A 22,114-nucleotide genomic window follows, 5' to 3' on the forward strand; every position below is an offset into this window, starting at 1 on the left:
GAGTTGTGAGGAGGCCTTCATGCCCCCCTTTCAGGGTCAGATCCAGGGATTCCCAGGATTGGGTGACATTTATTTAGCACCTCCAGTGATCCAGGTGACATGTTTTATTTAATGTAAACAACTGTGAGGCAGATTTGATGACCACCCTTTAATAGGTGAGGAAACCTAAGCTCTAAGACGTTAAGCCCCATGCCCAAGGGTACACAGCCAGTATGGAGAGTCATGTGGCCAGCCTGGGGCCAGCATCCATGTCTTCCCACTGTGCTGCTGTGCCTCCCAGAGCTGATGGACTGGGATGTTTGATGGGACAGAAGCCATGTGCCTGGTATGTCATCTCTGCACATCCCCACTGGGACTTGGAAGTAGAAATTGGAAGTAGCCTGCGGTGTTGCAGGAGCGCTGGCTTTAGGGTGAGAAGGCCTCAGTTCCAGGTTCGCCTCTGCCACATTTCACAGTGTGATACTGGATGACTCTTTTGAGTCCCAGCCCACTCTCTTCACTGACATATGAAAGCAGGGTTAAAACCACCTATGACCTCAGACCAAATATGAAAGTCTAAGTTGGTAGTTCTTAGCCGGGTTTTGCGGTGTGTGAGTCAGTGTGAGGACTTCGCAGTGACGAAATGTTCCTGCTGGGTTCTCAGCTCTCTCGGGTTTCCCTGGGAGAACCTATCTGAACCCAGATTAAGAAAGTCAGAGGGGAACCATGGGTCTTTTGAGAAAGATCCAAGCTGATTTTGAAATACCCCTAAGATCTATGTTAAAACACTATGTATACAGGTTAGAGTAATGAGAACGATTGTACCAGATGTTATTAAAAATAAGGGAAAGGACTTAACCAAAACCAGGTGGTTTTGGACCAGGAAGCTAGCCTAGAGTCTGTTTACGAAAACTGCAAGACATCCTTCTAGTTTCAAACTGTGCTTCTCACCTGAGGACAGTTTTTCCTTTCAGGGGACACATTTGGCAATGTCTGGAGACATTTTGGGTTGTCACAACTGGGGGAGGGTGCTACTAACATCTCAATAGAGGCCAGGGATGCAGCTGAACATCCTTCAATGCACAGGACAGCCCCTGCAACAGAGAATTATCCAGGCCAAAATGTCAGTGGTGCTGAGATTGAGAAACCCTGGATTAAACATCACAGCACTTATGTGGTGGTTACTGTGTGCCAGACATTATTCTAAGAACTTCACAGGTAATTGACTTGTTTAATCCTGCCAGCCTTATGACACAGGAGCTTTTACTATCCTCATTTGGCAGATGAGGAAGTAGTGGCACCAAGAGGTTAAACAGCTAAACCGTGTTCCTGGGTGGGGCCAAGGTCCCACCTTGGCCGGGACTTGAACTCAGTCTGGCTGCAGAGTCTGTGCCTGGAACCACTGCGCTGTGCTGCACTGCCCTTCATTAAGGGGACTACTGGGCTTTAAACCATATATATACGTATATATATATATATTTTTTGAGATGGAGTTTTGCTCTTGTTGCCCAGGCAGGAGTGCAATGGCGCAATCTGGGCCCACCGCAACCTCTGCCTCCCAGGTTCGAGTGGTTCTTCCGCCTCAGCCTCCCGAGTAGCTGGGATTACAGGCATGTGCCACCACGCCCGGTTAATTTTGTATTTTTAGTAGAGACAGGGTTTCTCTACGTTGGTCAGGCTGGTCTTGAACTCCCAACCTCAGGTGATCCGCCTGCCTCGGCCTCCCAAAGTGCTGGGATTACAGGCATGAGCCACTGCGCCCGGCCTTTAAACCATATTTTCAGCTTTGGGTCCAGAAAGCCACATACCTAGAAATTTGGTACGTGAGAAGAGTTAGAGACCTCTCATTCCTCTGCCAGTAAGATGGAGCAGGAAGGGCTGGGGTTCGCCTGACGAGGGGCCCAGTGACCCACAGGTAAGAACCTTGTGTTTTCCAGATTCTGAGTGTGGCTCAGCTCGTGAATGCAGTGGCACAAGGCGCTCTGTGGGAGTGGATCTTTGGTGCATGATCCTCTTGGATTTTGGCTTCCCTCAGGGAATCAAAGCCAGGGCGGGAGTTCTCTCCTCACCGTGGTGCCTGTGGCATAGAGAGTGGACATTGCTTCCCTGTCACAGGCTGTGCTGTGTCGTTGCAGATGTAAAGACGACCGTGGTTTACCCTGCCACAGAGAAACACCTGCAGAAGTACCTGCGCCAGGACCTCCGCCTGATCCGAGAGACGGGAGATGACTACAGGAACATTACTCTACCCCACCTGGAGTCCCAGAGCCTCAGCATCCAGGTGACTGGCTGCGTGTCTCAGACGCAGAGCACTGCTCCCGTGACTGGTGCCTCCTCTTACGAGTGTCTATTGGGGTCGTATTAGGGGCCAGGCGCTGTGCTGGGCGAGGGGATGGGGGTACAGTAAAGAGCATGGCGGACAGAATCCCCGCCTCGTGCAGCTTACATCCCATGCACAGTCACACAGTGTGTGACCATACACAGATATCTCAGGATCTATATGCTCTGTGAGATAATGAGGGCTGCGGAGAGAAATAGACAGGATAGGTGGGACCAAAAGGCCTGAGGTGGGCAGTTGCCATTTTATATAGCATGGTGAGAGAAGGCATTGGGGGTGGGGGAACGGATGCTGGTCTTGGTCCCACCTGATGTGCTTGAGCGTGCCATGGATGCTCTCTGGGGACCTCAAAGCAATCCAATTCTTTGGAAGAATGTGTGTCTGCTCTGCAGTAGCCCCGATCGAGCCTCAGGATGACTGTGCCATTGCTTCGGGTCCATGAATGGGTAAAAGGCTGATGTTGAGTTAGTCCCACCCTGTCCAGACTCTTATTCCTGGTTTCACCTGTGGCAAACCGGCCTGCAGGATCTCAGTCTCAGAGTAAAAAACTCTTCCCTTACCCACTCCCTCTTGCATTTGTCCAAAAGAAGGCAGGACCCCATTGGCCCTGGGGAATTTGGTGCAGGGACTCCATTCACAAGCTGGCAGTCGTCTGGCCAGGCCAGATGCAAGGCCATTTAGCTCCAAGATCCTGACTCCTCCCTGGGCCTAGGCCCAGCGCCAACTGGAACCTCTGCCTGGAACTGGCCCCATGTGAGTACTCAGAGTTAAATGTGATTGATGCTTATTGATGAGTCAGTTTCTTGCCCACTCACCGACTCTTACACCGTGCCTTGTCTTTATCACTCACCCTTGTTCTCTTTGAGCATTTCTCACTTTTCTCCCCAAGATTCAGGTCACTGTGGTGGAGGGTGTTGTGATGTGAGGAACTCACAGCCACTCCTCCCTGGCCCAGAAGAAGGGAGGGTGTGCTGTGTGTGTGGGCACTGCAAGGTGAATTGTACTTGAGAAGGGTAAGGAAAGGGAGGCTGACACGGTCTGCAGGAATGACGTTTCCTTGGGAGGCCTGTGTGTCACCAGCCCCTTCCCAGCCTGGTTCAGCCCTGGTCTCCCTGGGCAGCAGTTTGCGTGGGGTGCATCTGGCTCAAGTGGACTTGCTTTTTGTTGTTGTTGTTGTTGTTGTTTGTTTGTTTGTTTTTAAAGTCCCAGCACTTGTTCTGTTTTCCAAGTGGAAAGGAACTGTGTCTCCACCTTCTTAGAGTTTCTGCTGTTCGGGGTCCTAGGGAATCTCCTGGAACAGTTGTTCTGTTGTGCTGGTTGTGCAGACCTGAGATTCAAGTAAGGAAGCCCTGATGTGGTTGGTATGAGTAACTAGGATTACAGGTGCTTGCCACCATGCCTGGCTAATTTTTTGTATTTTTAGTAGAGATGGGGTTTTGCCATGTTGCCCAGGCTTGCCTCGAACTCCTGAGCTCAGGCAATCCACCTGTCTTGGCCTCCCAAAGTGCTAGGATTACAGGTGTGAGCCACCGTGCCTGGCCGTGTATATTCCTTATTATACACCATTATGCAGTTCCACTCGGAGAAGAGCACAGTGAAGACTCCACTACTCTTCCAACTCCTGACTGACGGGAGCCGTTCGTGTATTCCTTCTTGGCTATTTCTAGTTTACAAGCATTCAGCTTAACTGGCAACAGTCATTATGTTTACTGAGTACCTACTATGGACCTGGTCCTATGCCAGGCTTTGGAGAGTCACCAAGATGATGAAACCTAGACAAGATCTTCACAGTCTAACAGGGAAGATAGACTTGTAAACGGGCAGTTGTGACAGTGGGACAAGCACTCTGATGCCTAGACAAGCTACCGTGGTGATGCAGAGGGACAGTGACCAGTGCAGACAGTCGGGACTTCACAGGCAGAGGATCCTCCCCTTGGGTCTTACAGGACAAATAGAAGTTTACCAGGTGCACAAGGGGAGGGAGGAGCAAGTCCAGAGACACACAGAGCTGGAATCATCCAATGCTTTGGGGGAGCTGCAAGGAGTTTGGTGTGACTGGGGCTTGGGCTGCTGGAGGGTCAGAGGAGACAGCACTAAGATGGCAGGCAGGGGCCAGGCGGAGGCACGTCGACTTTGTCCAGGTGGCCAGAAGTTCCTGAACCTTGCTTACCATCAGGATTGCCTGGGGATTTTCATAAATACCGAGCATGGAGCACTATTCCATATCTGCTGAATCTCACCCTTCAGGGAGTGGAGCTGGGAATTGTGCATTCAAAAAATTCTCTCTCTCTCTGTCTCTCTGATATTTCTGACAACTATCAGATGTGAGAACAGTTGCCATAGGCAGTGAGGGTGCCCTAAACGGTTTTAAGCATGTGGATAATATGGTCTGATTTGCAGAATTAATTGGTGGAGTGGGGGTGAGCATAGAACAGGAAGACTGGGAAAAACCAGTATGGGTCTGAACCAAGGTAGGGACAGTGGGGAAGGATTCTGGAGCAATTTAAGAGGTAGGTCTTCACAGGGCTGGATGGGGCTTAGCAACTGGTTGACGTGGAGAGGGGAGGGAAGAGGTTGGGTGATGAGTGGATAGAAGGATAATTCATGACCCAGTATAGGGGAAAGAAACAGAAGAGTGGGTTTGCATGGAAGACAGTGAGTTCAGTTTGGAATTTATTGAGCACTTACTATGCATATTGCCAAGAACTGCTCTAAGCATTTATGTGCATCACACCTCATTTATTTATTTACTTACTTATTTATTTATTTTTGAGACAGAGTTTCACTCTTGTTGCCCAAGCTGGAGTGCAATGGTATGATCTCGGCTCACTGCAACCTTCTCCTGCCAGGTTCAAGTGATTCTCCTGCTTCACCCTCCCAAGTGGCTGGGATTACAGGTGCCCCCCACTACGCTGGGCTAATTTTTGTATTTTTAGTAGAGACGGAGTTTCACTATGTTGGCCAGGCTGTTCTCAAACTCCTGACCTCAAGTGACCTGCCCACCTTGGCCTCCCAAAGTGCTGGGATTACAGGTGTGAGCCACCGTGCCCAGCCTCACACCTCATTTATTCTTCACAGCAGCCCTTTTGGAGACATATCTCAAAGCCAGGGAGTCTGGTCCCACTATCTGTGCCCTAAGCCAGAGATACTATTTGGCTCCTTAGATGTGAGGTACTTATAACTTCCCAGTAAAAACTGCAGTGGGATGTCTGGATCTGGAGCCTTTGAGATCATCTAGTTACAAATGTCTCTTTGTGAGTCATCCAGCTAGACTTCAACCTCAGCCTGGTGTTTGGATTCTCAGTCTGTCATCTAAGAGCAGCGTGACATTGTCCTTAATTTCAGAGCCCTGGTTTCCTTGTCTGAAAAATGTAACTAACGGCTCCTCCCTCCTGGGTGTTGTGGAAATTGAGAGAGGTGCCATATATCATGTGCCTGCTATTGTTTCCAGCACAGAATGATGCCAGGATGGCAGCCACCAATCTCTACTCCAGGTAACTGTTCAGAGGGACAGGCACAGCAATGTGCAGAGCTAAGACACCTGGGAGACATGGCCAGGCCACACATGGCTGGAGGGGAAGTGCAGGGCAGCAGGCAGAAGCAGAGAGCAGGAGGTGATGGGGAAGGAGCAAGATGTCTCATGGGAGGTCAAAGTGGGAGAGAGGGTACCGAGGGAGCTGCCAGTGTCACCTACTGCAAAGAAGTCCAGCCAGGTGAGTTGCAGAAAGCTGATGGCATCACCCACTGCCCAGTTTATCAGCAGGGCTGGCCAAGTTCTTGGGCATGGTTTCAGATGGTGGCACTCCCCATTACATAGCCCTCTGTGTTTGTGTGAATTTTGTTCTTTCATTCTCCTCTTTCTTATCTGGGCCTCTGGCCTTGAGGCTTCCCGTGGATGCAGCTCCCTGCCACTCTCCCAGAGGCCTCTCCCAGCAGACAAGATGTACCTTGGCCCAGGGTGCAGGCCCAGGAGCCAGATACTCATGGTTGAATTGGCTGACCCAGCGTGAACTTCCTTGCACTTGCATTCTCCTTACCTGTAAAATGGGGACAATGTCCAGGCGCGGTGGCTTATGCCTGTAATCCCAGCACTTTGGGAGGCCAAGGCGGGCAGATCACTTGAGGTCAGGAGTTTGAGACCAGCCTGGCCAACATGGCGAAACCCCATCTCTACTAAAAATACAAAACTTAGCTGGGTGTGCTGGCACACGCCTGTAATCCCAGCTTCTTGGGAGGCTGAGGCAGGAGAATCACTTGAACCTGGGAGGAGGAGGTTGCAGTGAGCTGAGATCACACCATTGTATTCCAGCCAAGAGTGAAACTCTGTCTCAGGAAAAAACAAAAAACAAAAATAAACAAAAAAACCTGTCTCTACTAAAAATATAAAAATTAGCCGGGTGTGGTGGTGGGCACCTATAATCCCAGCTACTGAGGCAAGAGAATCGCTTGAACCAGGGAGGTGGAGGTTGCAGTGAGCCCAGATCACGCCACTGCACTCTAGTCTGGGCGAAAGAGCAAGACTCCATCTCAAAAAAAAAAAAAAAAAAAATTGGTGACAATGATAGTAGCCACCTCTCAGGGTTGCTGTGACACTGAGAGCAGTGCCAGGCAGACTGCAGCTGCTCTCATGGTCATCACTCCTTCCTGCAGTCACTTGTCCTCCAGCCCCGCTCTTATTTCCTCTCTCACCACCTCCTTTGCTCTCACCGCCTTTCCCTCTTTTCCTGTCCCCAGTCAGTTTTGTAGCCTCTGGCATACCATCCCACCACCTTTGCCACTCGTAGGGTGTGCTGTTATACTTAGACCTTCTACTGGCTGTGCTAGGTGCTTCCATGCGCGTGTTCTCTGGAAACCTTCACCACCCTTACGTAGATATCATCAGCCCCATTTTACAAACGAGGCACTGTCGCTCACCCAGTGGCAGCTGGGAGATGAAACCAGGTCTCCTTGGCTCAGAACCTGCTCACTCTTGCTCTTATACCAGTCAGAGGCAGATGCCCCTTTTCTGTGACCCAGGGACAGGCCGTGGGGAGGCCTGCTTATGGGGTGCATTGGGGCTCTCTGTAGGGAATGCCATCTCCCTCCCTCCCTTATGTTTCCGCTGGCTTCTTCCTCTGGCATCACATTCCCAGGAGATTTCAGGTCAGAGAGGAAACGCCTCTGTGGATGTGCTGGCCGTGCATTGCTCTGGCCCCGGCACTGCATGAGGAAGCGGCTGCCAGGTGTCCTCCAGACCCCTCCCAGGAAGGAGCCTCATTCGGTTTCTTGGGAGCTTCCTGTCTTTTGTTGTGAATGGACCACATTGTGACCGGCCTGTGGGTCTTATCAGGGGTTTGGGGCCTTGTGAGGGGTTTGGGGCCCTCTGAGGTGAAATGCTTCCTGTGGGTAGAGAGTTGCAGGAGACCTCGAGGCCCAGCTGCCCTCTCCCCCAGTCCATCCCAGCTGAGAGGTGAGGACACAATGCAGTGTGTTCAGCCCTCCAGGCTCAAGATGTGAGGTTGTGCAGACCCTAAGGCAGTCCCCGTGCCTCTAACCTTCGGTGATGCGGCCTGTCTAGCACTTCTGGGAGTGGAAAGAGGACCATGGATGGCTGCCTGGTAGTGCCGGTTCCCTGGCCTCCCCATCCCACCTCGTGTCCGTGGCTCCTTCTCCGACATCAGTGAGCTCGGAGACCGTTCTGACTGAGGAGGAAGGGGCAGTAGTGTGTCCTCAGCCGCTCCCCTCTCTGGTTTCCTAGCAGGTCTCTCCCCCAGATGTAGGGCAGAGTTCACTGTCCTGCATGAGTTCATGTTTGCAAAGGGTCCTGAGAGCTGGGGGAAGTCGAGAAGAGCTGGGGGCACTGGGGTTTGAGGCCTGTGAGCCCAGGGGCCTTCTCAGCCCAACCTCCTGCAGCCTCCTAACCTCAGTCAGGCCTCCAGGACCGTCTCTGTAAAGTGGTGTCCTGAGGTCCATACAGGCCTGGGAAAGATCCTCTGCAGACTGTTGACAGCAGCTGATCCAAGGGTGACACAAGGGCCAGGAGCCCTGGGTAGCCCTGAAAGGTCTTGGTGAGGTCGCTGTCTCTGTGTCTCTACACAGCTTTCGTTTCTGCTTTGCCATGCGGGGCCTGTGTCAGCAGAGACTGCTGATAAACTGGCATCTGCAGCGGCTCCAGGCGGGCAGAGGTGCTGAGCCCACTGCTGATGAGAATCCCAGCGCAGCGGGAAACCTGCACACATGAGCTGCTAAGGCAAAGGCTCTCACTGCCCTGATGGGTAGCTGGCCCCTCCACAGAAGGAAACTGCGGTGCCCTCAGCCTCCTACCTCTCTTCTCCCCGTAGTCCTGAATAGAGTGAAATAGGATCCATGGAGGCAGCTCTTCCCCTGAGTCCTGTGAGCGGTGGAGGGGGTCACTGCTATAGAGGGCAGACACAGCCTGGGTCTGTGAGGCCTCCGCAGAGCATGTGCACTATGCTGACCAGGAAGAGCCAGGCCCCGTCCAAGCGGCAGAGACCCTTGTGGTGACTCATGGCTGAGTGCCCGCTGGAGTGGAAAGGGGGGAAATCCCTTCTGGACCCCTAAGAACAGATGCTTGGGGACAGGGCAGCCCGGATGTAGATCCTCTGAGCATGGCGGCCTTTTATGGCTTGGTCCTGTCTCCTGGAGAGGCCAGGGAATGCACCGAGCTCAGTTTGGGGTATCTGTCAAGGGGTGATGAGTGGATTTGTGAACCATCTCTCTCCCCCTCCTTTCAGTGGGTGTATAACATTCTCGACAAGAAGGCTGAAGCGGACCGGATTGTTTTCGAGAACCCAGATCCCTCTGATGGTTTTGTCCTCATCCCTGACCTCAAGTGGAACCAACAGCAGGTAATGGTTTCTGGCTGGAATGCCCTGGTCTGTAGCCACCCTGCTGCAAGTGCTGGTCCTTCTGACCACCCTCTTTCTCACGCTGGCCTGTCTCTAAGCAGATTATAATTAACCAACAAGGGTTGGCCTGAGCGCTCTGTGGGGACCGGGTGGTTACTTGTCATACATAAGTGCTTTTGCTTTAATGGGTCAGCTGAAAGCCCTTTCTGGCTGTCCTCCCACCCAAGAGGTAAAATGGGGTGATGTTTGCACCCATGACCACATAGGCCATTCCTTACCAGCCAAGTGATCTTGGCAGCCACCTGTGCTTCCAACCGCACCTGGAGCCCTCAGGTGGGGTGTTTCCATTTTCTCCGTTCCCCTTGACACCAGCAGATCCAGGCAGGCCCGTGTTCTGAAGCACTGGCAGGCAGGAACCGTGGTGACCAACCCAAGGCATCTCCTCCTCAGCCCGAGCTGTAGAGTAGCTTAGTCCAGACTTCCACTCGGGCCCCTCGGCCCCGTGCCTTGGCCTCCAAGCACCTCTGCTTCTGCTACTTTCCTAAGGAGCAGGTTTGGGAGGAGCCGTCCTCCCTCACAGGTATCCCTTTCCAGTTCCCTATGGTCTTCTGTCTCTCCCAGACCAGCCCACCACCAGAATTATCACTTACCACCACCTCTTTTATACCTGAGAGTGTCAGAAACTTTTATACCCTGACAGGGTCAGAAACAGGCAGAGCCACTGTGTTGCAGAGAGTGCTGTTCTTACCACAGACTGGAACCTGGCTGTGCTCAGTCTGCAACAGAAGAAGGGCCTGGATAAGGCCGAGGTAGGCAGGCAGGCATGGGCACTGGGAGCGGACATATTCTCTCCTGCACTTTCACCTGTGGAGTAATCCAGGCTCAGATGTCCCGTTCTGCTTTCGGTGGGCCCGTCTAGTTTCTGCACCCGTCACAGGCTGGAGAGACTCTCGTAGAGAAGGTGCCTTGGAGTGAGCCTCGTCTGCGCCTCCGCGGGCTCGCTCCCGCTGCTTTCGCAGTTGTGGCTGCCCGTGGCGGCTTCAGTTTTGACGTGCGGTAAAGGGGTGGGATTTTGGCTCAGAGTTGCACAGGCAAGTGAGCATAATTCGTCCCTTGACAAGAGGCTTGTGGGAATTCCCAAATGTGACCCAAGGGGTGGGAAAGAATTTGAAGGGATTTTCCGAAGTTGCGGCATTGATCGATGATTTCCTAGAGCCAAGTAAGTTCAAAGAAGAGGGCTCTCCTTGTGTGGGGCGCTGCAGCGAGAGGCTAAGGGGATGCCTGCATCCATGCTGCCCTTCCCTGCAGCTTCTCTCTGCCTGTGCCACCTTCAGGCTTTGAAGGAGGGAGCCAAGACTGGCTCTGTGGGCATTTGAAGAGGTAGGACCTGAAGGTCCTTTGTCTCAAACTGAGTGGTGGCTCTGCAAACCCCCATCTGTCTCGTGGGGCTGCCCTGCACCTAGAGATCCGGGGTCAGAGCCTGGGTCATAGGAGGTGGGGCCCACCATTAATGAGAATCCCAGCAGGGCCATGGAGGTGTGGGGTAGAAGGACCTTCTGCCGCACGAGACTCTTGAAGACTGAAGAGCTTGCCAGGTGATCGCAGTCTTAAGGCCATGGAGGGACAACAAAAGATAGACTTGTCCGTCTGTATTCCAGAAGCCCTGAATGCATTTGAGCCCACGGCAGAGAAGAGAAATCTGCTGTCCTTCTGATCCCAGTGCCTCCAGGCTCTGCCTCACCTGCCAGTGGAACCTCCCTTTTTCTGTCCCCTTTAAGACAGGAAAGGCTTTAGGAGCTGCACTCTGGCTGCCAGCCACAGGGCTGGAATTACTTGTCCTCAAGGGTCATGAAAGGGCCAGCTTAAATGTCATACTTTGCTTCATAGTGATGCAGGTGTGGTCCTTCTTAACCTTTGCTTAATTCTTTTTTTTTTTTTTTTTTTTGACAGAGTCTCACTCTGTTGCCCAGGCTGGAGTGCAGTGGTGTGATCTCAGCTCACTGCAACCTCCACCTCCCGGGTTCAGGCAATTCTTGTGCCTCAGCAGCCCAAGTAGCTGGGACTACAGGCGTGAGCCACCGCGCCCAACCTTAATTCTTACTTGACTTTTGATGATGCCATATTTTAGCGTCTCAAATCTTTGACTTGTGACAGCACTGAATTGGTAGCTCTCTTTGAATTAGGCAATGTATCCAGCAGGAAGACAGGCCATGCCTGGGCTTCTATCCTTTGTCTTTGGGACAGGGAAGGGCTGGGGATAGGGAGGCACCCTGGCGTTTGCTTTGAGGAGCTTTCCTAGCCACCTTGAATCTCCTCCTGCCACTGGTCCTGGAAGTTACTGTCTCCAAACTGATGGCCCTGAATTAAAGAAATAATCCATTTTTTCATCCATTCAACATATATTTATCAGGTGCCGGTTTGCTAGAGACTGTGCCTCCTTAGAGGTTATAACATCCCTTCTTCTGTTCTCTTAAAGGATCACCTGTGTATTCTTTTTTTTATTTGTTTATTTTCTTGTAGGTTTAGTTCATGCATGTGGCAAAAATGCACACAGTACAGAGGATATTCAGTGAAAGTATGCTCCCTCACCCCACAGCCCTTCCTTTCCCTTCCCCAAAACAACTATTGTTGCTATTTTTTTTGTCTCTGGTAACCTTTCTATATTGCGTATATAAGCATATATGTACATGTGTATATGGATACACATGCATTTTCAGCTCATATGATTTAAGTTCTTTGGTCTAAAGTTCTCAGACCAGGCAACTCTTCCTTTGAGTCACCCCAGAGGTTAAGAGATGGCTCTCCAAAGCTCCAGCGATTCTCTTTCTTCCTGCCAGGAAACTATTACTTTGATTTTACTGTCTTGACTTGTAAAAAGAGACTGACGATGTCTATCTGTCTTCCCAGAGTGACTGACGGGCCACCTTCTGGGGCGCCAGCCTGAGGCCCTCTCCTGCCCCTGGCCTAGCTTTTTTCAGATCACTTCTCTGAGCGAGGAGGCCCTTTGGCTGCCAGCAGGAAATTTTGGGTCATGTCTAATATCAAAGAATAGATTATTTTCCCTCTCTTACCCAGCCTGTGAACTGACACCCAACACCACGGGCTGACACCCAGCACCAGGCTCCATGCCCTATTCTGTGCCAGTGGAGCAGAGAGTTGCGAGTTAGCGTCATGTTTGTGATTTGTCAGCAGACATCATCTAAAACAAATGTTACTATTATTTGGGAGTTCCGTGACAGTGACACATAGAACAGCTGAAAACATACACATTCACCACCACGTGCACACGTGCGCACACACACACAAAATTCAAGTTCAAGCAATTTTGTTTCTGGGCTTCTCTTTGGACTCCTAAGTCCAAAGTGAGAGAGTACATTTCTTGGCCACAGGCCACGAGAGAGTACACAGGGGACTTGGGGCAAACTGAAGCCTGGGGCATGTAGCTCAGCTACATGCGGAGCTTCCTGTGGACTCATCTGCAGAAGGTCTGAGGCAGAGAACACAGATTCTTAGAACTCTGGCAGGAAAGAATGTTCATGGCATGTAAAGACCATGGCATAGTTGGATATCAGCCAGTCATATAGAAAAGCCCATCCTGAATTTTCAATTTGAGGCCCCAGGAAATGTGGTTGGGTGAGTCATGGTCCTCAGTTATCTCCACAAGGAACTGGTAGCTCAGACTGCAGGGCAGGGCACTGCTGGGTTCTCCTCATGCCTGGCCCCTCAGAGCCTTGATGTCTGGGGCCTGCCAGGCGCATGGATGGAATTACCAGGCAAGGCCAGGGTTTAGGTGAGCAGAGTGGGTTTTCTCGGCAAGAGGAAGAGTTCATTTGCTCTCGGGCAAAAGATCTTGACTTTGATTCTTTGTACTGTTGTGACCTCCAGGTTTTCAGCCAGGCTGTGCTCAGGAAGGACAGCAGGAAGGTGTCCTGTGCGATAGGGGAAGAGAGAAATAAGCTAACTGCCCTGGTGTGTGTGTGCTGCTGAGCTGGCCCTTGGCTCCCTTCTCAGCCTTCAAACCCCACTCCACCCCTTCATGGGCCTTGACTCCAGACAAATCAAGTTGCTTCCTCTCCCCTTACATATACATTCCATGCCCTATACATTCGTACCCTGTACATTCTTGCCACCAAGCCTTTGCTCTGTTTCCTCTACCTGAATATCCTTTCTCCAAATTCTACCTTTTTTTCTAGACCTGATCCTCTGCCTTCTCTTCCAGGAGGCCTTCCTGGGTTCATCCAGGTAGCTAGAGTCTTTCCTTCCTCCTGCGCTGGGATTATTTTGTGTCTTAGAGTAGAGCTACTTTTGCATACATGTGATAAGACTGTAAACTCTTGGAGGGAGAGAGTTGCCCTTGCTCTTTCTTGAACCTCCTGGCTCCCTACCCCTGACAGCTCTGGCGAGTGAGTATATAGAACTCTCTGCTGGGCACGGTGGCTCACGCCTGTAATCCCAGCACTTTGGGAGGCCGAGGCGGGCAGATCATGAGGTCAGGAGTTTGAGACTAGCCTGGCCAATATGGTGAAACCCCGTCTCTACTAAAAATACAAAAAAAAAAAAAAAAAATGAGCCGAGCATGGTGGCACACACCTGTAGTCCCGGCTACTTGGGAGGCTGAGGCAGAAGAATCGCTTGAACCCGGGAGGCGGAGGTTGCAGTGAGCCAAGGTTGCGCCACTGCACTCCAACCTGGGCGACAGAGTGAGACTCTGTCAGAAAGAACTCTCACATGGTATTCTCTAGCAAGAAGTGTACACAGAAGGCCTGCTCCTTAGACCATCCCACACGCCCAGGGTATGCGGATGCCCTGCGGGGTTTCTCCTGGCACTGTAGGCCTCAGGGGTGGGTGCTTCCTGGCTTACGTGAGAACTCCAGGGTTGGCAGCCTCCCCAGGTCTGTTGCCTGCTGAGCCTGGTCTCCCCTTGCTCTCTACGCAGCTCGATGACCTGTACGTGATCGCCATCTGCCATCGCCGGGGCATCAGATCCCTACGCGACCTTACTCCGGAGCACCTGCCGCTGCTCAGGAACATCCTCCACCAGGGGCAGGTGAGTGGCTTCACCAAACCACGTGGAAGCTCAGAGAAATTAGATTCAGATTCCAGTGTGTTCCCGGGCCCCTTTCCTCACCCTTCCCAGAGTCCATCTTGGAGAGACTTCTCTCTGGATGCCAGGCTTGGGGACCCCATTAGGCTCTTGAGGTTGAAGAGCAGGGCTCTTTGTCCCGGTCCTGCCTCTGGCGCCTCAGCTCTGCTTTCAGCCACCTTTCCTCACCCTCACACGCCTTCCTTGGCCTTTCTCCATCTGGGATGCACTTCCACCCCTCACCCCATAGACTCTGGTCCTTAAGTCCTGGCCCTTCCTACTCCAGGATCACCTGTCTCTCTCATGACAACCACATCATGCCAGAGTTTCTTGGGAGTATGGGCACATGACTTCGATATGTGTGTACATGTGTGTCTCCTTGTCTAGATTGAAGACAGGCTGAATTCTGTAGCACCTGGTATTCTGGGATACTTTCTCTCTGGGATATTTGTTTTTTTTTTTTTTGAGACGGAGTCTTGCTCTGTCGCCCAGGCTGGAGTGCAGTGGTGCAATCTCAGCTCACTGCAAGCTCTGCCTCCCAGGTTCATGCCATTCTCCTGCCTCAGCCTCTCCGAGTAGCTGGGACTACAGGCGCCCGCCACCACGCCCGGCTAATTTTTTGTATTTTTAGTAGAGACGGGGTTTCACTGTGGTCTCGATCTCCTGACCTCGCGATCTGCCTGCCTCGGCCTCCCAAAGTGCTGGGATTACAAGCGTGAGCCACCGCGCCCGGCCAGATATTTGTTGAATTGAATGAAATTATTGGGGCTCTAAACAGAGCCCAGGAGGAGGGGGAGATGGGGGAAGAGTGTCTAGAATCTTGGGTGTGGTCCTGGCCTGACATTTGGACCCTAACCAGCTGAGTGGCCTGGGGCAGGTCACTTCACTTCCCTGAACCACATTATCTAAATGGATCCCTTCTAAATCCACCATCCTAAGGGGCTGGGTCTCAGTCTTTTTTCCACTCTGAAATGTGATGATCTGCCTAACATGCCAGAGCTAGCAGTCACAACGATGCCCAGCCAGGAGAGAGATTTGCCCCTTTTTGACCAGTGATGCTTCGAGGTGTTAATGCAGACCTGGAGGAAAGGCTCTGCGCACACCCAGCTTCCCCCTGCTGCTGGGCCCCAATCTATCTTCCCTCCTGCCCACCCATGGCACCACCCCTCGGCTGCCTTTATCTTTGTGGGGTGACTTGTTCAGATCCTGAAGCAGTCTCTGGATGTTACAAATGGCAGAGAACGGTGTCTTTCTCTTGGGGAGATGCCCGGCCAACACTTTGACCTGCCCTAGCAGCTCAGACAGCTCCACCCTGGCAGGCAGACCTCACTTACTCCAGGAAGCCCCTCGGTGCCTTGGCCCTGGTCTCGCCCTGCTGCAGGGATTCCTGGGGTGAGCTCCAAATGCAGAACACAGTCCTGGGGTATATACTGAGCCCACTGAGACCCTGGTACTTTTCTCCTCACCTCTGACCACCTCAGGGATTTGCCCACAATGGAGATGCGAGTCTCCGCTTAATTCTGTGCCTTGCAGGCTCCTGAAGGTGGAGGTTGGTAGAAAAAGACCCACCCCCGAGCAAGGCGGAGGTGGGCAAAGGGAGCCAGGGCCAAAGTCAATGCTTTCCTCTTCTGCAAGGAGCCCACTGAGACCTCGCCAGGTCTGTGTGGGAGCAGCCCCTCCCGCACCCCTTCCAGTTCTTGCTCTTTCACCAAGTTCTCAGCAAACCCCCATCCCCAACTTCATTGTTTCCAAGCTCCACCCTGTCCTATGCTGAAAGAGAGAATGAGGCTTCCTCCCATCCACTTCATGACTAATTAAATGCTTCTAAATCATGAAAGTCCCCATAGTCTTGGGAATCTGGGACCTGTCTGTAGACACTGGGCCTTCCAAGATTCCCAGCAGCAACGGTTTGAGGAAGCCAGTGTTTTTTCCACGTTGGGGTGGGGAATGCTGATTGAGGCTGCTACCCCCTTCTTTTGGGAGAAAGAGTCTCAGCTTTGCTGCTGTCACCTGCACTTGTGGATTTCCTAGACTAGAAGACAGAGGAAGCTGAAGCAGACAGCAGGCAGAGAGCTGTTTGGAGGGTTTTTATGAGCTGTCCCAGGCCAACCCAGGATTCAGATGGGAGGAGGGTCTAGGTGGGGACATGGCGCCGGGCCTCAGGCAGCACAGTGACTCCTGCCTGCCCCTGTCTCATCAGGAGGCCATCCTGCAGCGCTACCAGATGAGCGGAGACCATCTGCGAGTATACCTGCACTACCTGCCCTCCTACTACCACCTGCACGTGCACTTCACCGCCCTGGGCTTCGAGGCCCCCGGCTCAGGCGTGGAGCGGGCCCACCTGCTGGCTGAGGTGATCGAGAACCTGGAGTGTGACCCCAGGCACTACCAGCAGCGTACACTCACCTTCGCCCTCAGGGCTGACGACCCCCTGCTCAAGCTCTTGCAGGAGGCTCAGCAAAGCTGAATTAACTCAGGCAGAAGAGCACAGATGTGTGGGATTGGGGGAGGAGTGGGGACAAGATTTTTTATCTCCAAGTGAATTTTCTAAAAATGTATTTTGTACCGGCTTATTCCTAGTAGTGAATAAACTAGTGGGTTCACTCAGTGTGGACAGCGTGGCCTGGGAGGCAGGCAGATATGGTGGGGGAGAGTGGGTGGGTAGAACCTGTGGGAAGGCCTTGAGAATGATGGAAAGTCTCCAGGTGGTGGTTTCAACTGACGGGTGGGAGCTGCCCTGGAAGGGTGCTGAGGGCCTTCTCCAAGCCCCAGGGCTCACCGTCTGTGGTGGCTTCCTTGTCTCCACTCTGTGCCTCTCCTGTCTGTACTCCTTCTTATTCTGCTCCTCTCCCTATCCCCTCCTCCTTCCCCTGCCATCCACCTCTCCTTTGAGGAGTTCCCCAAAAAAAACAAACTTGGAACCTTTCAGGAAATTATCTATACGGGTTTCTGATGGCACTTCCTCCTCCCAGCAGTGAGGTCACACCTCCCTGTGAGTCAGTCAACCCTGTTGATAAACTTCTTGTTGACAAGGATAGGGGCTTGGTGCCTGGAAATGGGCGGGTTTTAATAAGAATCAGATTATGCAAGCCCGAAAAGCCTGCCTTGCTCTGTTATTTGGTCAGTGAGTCCCCAGCCTTGAGTTTTTATCTCGGCAGGAAGACAAAACAGACTCACATGAAGCAGCCAGAAGATCAAGTGCAAGTGAATCAGCAAGGGCAAATGATATGGTTGCAGTTGAATACAAAAGCCCAGAGGCAGCTCGGGTTCAAGGCCTATCAGAGGCAGACGTTCAGAGGATCTTGAGACCAGGAAGGGACCTCAAAGCGTCAGAGGCTGATGAGCAGTTAGGGAGCCATCAGGGCTCAAGCAGGGCAGGGACATGGCTTGTATGGGCGGGCACACAAGTAAACACACAAGGCTCTCTCCAGCACACAGGACCAAGGCGTCATGCTGCCAGAGGGGCTGGTGTTTGCCGCTTTGTCAGAGTAGGGCTGTGGATTTTGTGCCTTGCTTGGGAAGCTCTCAGGGATGGCAGGATAGCAGGCTCTTAAGTGATAGCGGGGGGGTGGGGGAAGCTTGAGGCACAGTGGGTGGTCCTTACTCTCCATTCCGTGCCTGAGAACCAGGAAGCCTCATTCAGAGATTAGCCCCTTTACTTGCAGGTGGTAGCCCAGGTGCAGCCAACCTGCTTCAGGGTCTCAGGGCCTGCTGTGGACCCCTGTGGCCCTGGGAGAGTCTCCTTAGAAACAGCAGAATCACCAACATGGTGAAACCCGTCTCTACTAAAAAATAGAAAAATTAGCCAGGTGTGGTGGTGGGCTCCTGTAATCCCAGCTACTTGGGAGGCTGCAGCAGGAGAATTCCTTGAACCCGGCAGGCGGAGGTTGCGGTGAGCCACTGTACTTCAGCCTGGGTGACAGAGCAAGACTCCCTCTCAAAAAAAAAATTAAAAAAATAAGAAACAGCCGGGGAGTGGAGGGTGTGGTCAGAAAGCCTCAGGGACCTGCTTCAGCCTTCAGGGAGTTCAGATGAGGCACAACGAAGCCACTGGCCGCCACTCAGCCATTCTTCCATGCAGCTCTTTTTTTTTTTTTTTTTTTGAGACTATCTCGCTCCATCACCCAGGCTGGAGTGCAGTGGCACAATCTCGACTCACTGGAACCTCCGCCTCCTGAGTTCAAGTGATTCTCCTGCCTCAGCCTCCTGAGTAGCTGGGACTACAGGGGTGCGCCCCCGCGCCCAGCTAATTTTTGTATTTTTAGTAGAGACGGGGTTTCACCATGTTGGCCAGGCTGGTCTCCAACTCCTAGCCTCAGGTGATCCACCCATCTCGGCCTCCCAAAGTGCTGGGATTCCAGATGTGAGCCACGGCGCCCAGCCCCCTGCAGTACTTCAACAGTCCCTAGATTCAGGCAACATGGAGTTGCAGCCAAGGAACTTTGAGGTAGTGACCAATGCAGGGAGGTCTGACAGAGAACCAGCAGGATCCATTTCATGGCCACCACACATCTGACTGACTCTTTCTTGGGCTAAACAAATACTTTTTTGGGCAGTGACACTGGCAGCTGCTGGGGTCTTGGGGGCAGGAGGTTGGATGGAGGTCTTCTCCCAGAGCAGTGTCCAGCTTGCAGGAATGCTCCCTGGGTCTCTGTTGTGCCCATTCCAGGTCCAGGGGAAAGAAGTGACCCACTTCCTCTCTGAAAGCAGATGTCCCAACAAGCAAACACGGGCTCCATCTCCAGCACCACAACTGCCACGGAGCAGAGGGAGGCCTCCCTGTGGCGCAGCCCTTCCCTGCGGCCTCAGCCCATGCCCTCCTGCCCAGCCCCCAACAATGCTGCTGGAGGGTCTGGCTCCACGGGCTCCCGCTGACCTTGCCGTTCCTTCCCCTCATCTCGTAGCGCCTGGCCCCTGGATGAATAAACGTTTGAGGGGCAAGAGAAATGGGACAGAGTTCACCCAACGGGACAGACGAGGCTGGGAGTCACAGCAGAGGGCAGGCACTCAGGTCTGGAGAGGCAGGCATGGAGACAGGGACCCACACTCTGGAAGGCTTCTCGACTCCCCCGAGGGGCTGGCCAGTTCTGTCTTCCTTCTGCCCACTCTGTGGGGAGGGGCCTCTCTGGGATAGCGTCCCCGCACTCCTCTCCCAGCCTTGTTTATCTTCACCACAGTACAGAAGGGGGCCCCTCTCCAGGCCTCACCACTTAACTTTTCTTGTACATGGAAAGACAAGCCTCTGCTAGAAGCCTGGCAAGGGTTCCCCTTCAGAGCCAGCCAGTGCTCTGCTGCTGTAATCGCCAGGGACCCTGCCGGCCATGGCCCCCTTGCAGCTCCCTCCCTCAATCCAACCCTCTTTGGGCTTATCACCCTCAAGGTCTAGAGTGCACAGGGTTGGCTGCTCTGCCAAGTCCTATTGAGAGTCCAAAAGCATAGTCTGTCTTTATAGGGTGACCTTCATATCAGACTCCTGGGTAACTCAAGACGATAGCTTTGCATATAGTGCCTCCTTTTATTCCTATTTGTGAGTTTGTCCGCTTTCCCCACTAGACTGAGAGGGTCTTGAAGGTAGGAGCTTTGTTTTAGTTCGCTGTGTATCCCTGGCCCCTAAGACACTACCTGGCTCAGCAGACCAACTTTTGAGACAAAGCAACATTATAACACTACATTCATATAGCAGATCATTTCATGACCCACATTCTCATTCCTTTTTATGAAGAAATGGGCTCAGGATGTCTTGTCCAGCATTATGCAGTGAACATCAGCTCCAGGAAGCAGAGACTTCTGGCCCTTTGTTCACCATTTCCCCAGAACCTAGGGTGGTGACTCACCTATAAGTGCTCAATAAACATGTGGCGAATGGAGGACCAGAGCTAGGCTCTGAATGAGGCCTCCTGGATCTCATGCAGGGGATGGGGAGTAAGGACCAGCCCCTCTACCTCATGCTTTCTTCCTGCTATCACTTAAGAGCCCAGCATCCTTCTGTCCCAAGCAAGCCACAATCTGCAGCCCTGCTTTGACAAAATGGCAAATGCCAGCCCCTCTCTGGCAGCACGACACCTTGGTCCTGTGTGCTGCAGAGAGTGCCTCATGTGTTGAACTGTGTGCCCTCAGAAGCATGCCATGCCCCCGCTCTGCTGGAGCAGTGGCAGATGTCACCCTTCCTAGATAAATCCTGGACGGCTCCACGACTGGATTTTAGCCCCAACACTTGGCCTACGTTCTTTCTGGCTTGGTTGGAGAAGGAAAGAAGCAGTTGGCGGCATGACTGCTATTGTTCCTTGGCTTCTCTCCATTTGCCTCAAAGTTTCCTAATAGAGCAAAATTGCTGAGTGGTCTCTATCGACATGAAACAGAAAAATACCATCTCAGGCTCCACATTCCATGTCCCTGTTGAATACAAATCCCCGAACTAAGAAATAAGAAACAACTACATATGAAGTAATACTTGAAATTGTTTCTCTTGTAATACTTCCATATCCAAAGCATTTGAATATATTTATTTTATTGATGTAGGTCTGCCAACTCTTCCTTCTCAGGAAGGACTGTTTTTATTCCAAACATGTATATATAAGGTTAAAATGTACTTTTTAAAATAAGATAATTATTGATAGTTGTTTTTAAAATAGCCTTGCTTAGCAAAAGAAATGTTGGCAACCCTAAGTTTGTTCTATTAATATTGTTGAAATTACATTGAATTCTGAAATCCATGTCAACTTGAAGTTACCAAGTTTTAACCACTGTTAGAAAATAAGCAGGAATGAAATCTGTTTCAAGTGTTTCAATTTCAATACAATTTAATAAACAGGTTTTGAGCATCTACCCCCATCCCCTTTTGTTTTTTTTGCAAACACCTGGAGGCAGAGCTCATGTGGAGCTTACAATTTAGTAGGAACACAGGCATTAATTACCAAGTAATTACAATGCTGATGAGTATGTTGAAGTGCACGGGGCTATGGGGCTTCAGCCCCAAAAAGCTAAACCTGCAGGCTAAAACTTTAAAAAAATATATTTAATTGGCAAATAAAAATAGTATACATTTATGGTGTACAACATGATGTTTTGTTACATGTATACATTGTGGAATCACTAAATCAGGCTAATTAACATATGCATTATGTCACATACTTATCAGTTTGTAATGGTGAGAATATTTAAAATCTCTGTGAGCAAATTTCAAGTATACAGCACATTGCTTTTTTTTTTTTGAAACAGAGTCTCGCTGTGTCACCCAGGCTGGAGGGCAGTGGCGCAATCTCGACTCACTGCAACCTCCGCCTCCTGGGTTCAAGAGATTCTCGTGCCTCAGCCTCCTGAGTAGCTGAGATTATAGGCGCACACCACCACACCTGGCTAATTTTGTAGTTTTAGTAGAGACGGGGTTTCACCATATTGGCCAAGCTGGTCTAGAACTCCTGACCTCAAGTGATCTGTCTGCCTCAGCCTCCCAAAGTGCTGGGATTACAGGCGTGAGCCACCGCGCCCCGCCCAGTACATTGTTATTAACTGTTGTCACCGTGTGGCACTATAGATCTCTGGAACTTCTTCCCCCATCCAGCTGAAAGTTTGCATTCTTTGACCATCTCCCCATTCCGACAGGCGACCACCATTCTACTCTCTGCTTCTTTGAGTTCCACTTTGTTAGGTTCTACACACGAGGTCACGCAGTGTTTGTCTTCTTGTGCTCTAGGCTGGATCTTGGTCATCAGCCCAATGACAAGCAGAGTAAAGGCCCAGAAGTTAGGGAGACCAGGGCTCAGTGTGGCTGGCACTGAGAGCTGAGCTTCTAGCATGGGCCCACACATACATTTAGGACTGTAGCCAATTTCCCCTTCAGAACCATGATGAAGAAATGAAAGCCAA

At 51.7% G+C, this 22,114-nt stretch overlaps 1 protein-coding gene across 1 annotated transcript in view; it reads left to right on the plus strand.

Annotated features, from left to right (window-relative positions):
* Positions 1–21,073, plus strand: part of DCPS (decapping enzyme, scavenger) — a 47,981-nt gene extending 26,908 nt beyond the window's left edge. Inside the window, exons 3-6 of the mRNA XM_032167861.2 lie at positions 2,115–2,260; positions 9,052–9,165; positions 14,102–14,212; positions 16,449–21,073. Coding sequence (XP_032023752.1) covers positions 2,115–2,260; positions 9,052–9,165; positions 14,102–14,212; positions 16,449–16,715 — 638 coding nt within the window. The 3' untranslated portion in view covers positions 16,716–21,073. The remainder of the gene's footprint in view (positions 1–2,114; positions 2,261–9,051; positions 9,166–14,101; positions 14,213–16,448) is intronic.
* Positions 21,074–22,114: the final 1,041 nt, after the last annotated feature.

This window comes from Hylobates moloch, unplaced genomic scaffold (genome assembly GCF_009828535.3).
Source record: "Hylobates moloch isolate HMO894 unplaced genomic scaffold, HMol_V3 SCAFFOLD_11, whole genome shotgun sequence".
Taxonomy (NCBI): Eukaryota; Metazoa; Chordata; class Mammalia; order Primates; family Hylobatidae; genus Hylobates; species Hylobates moloch.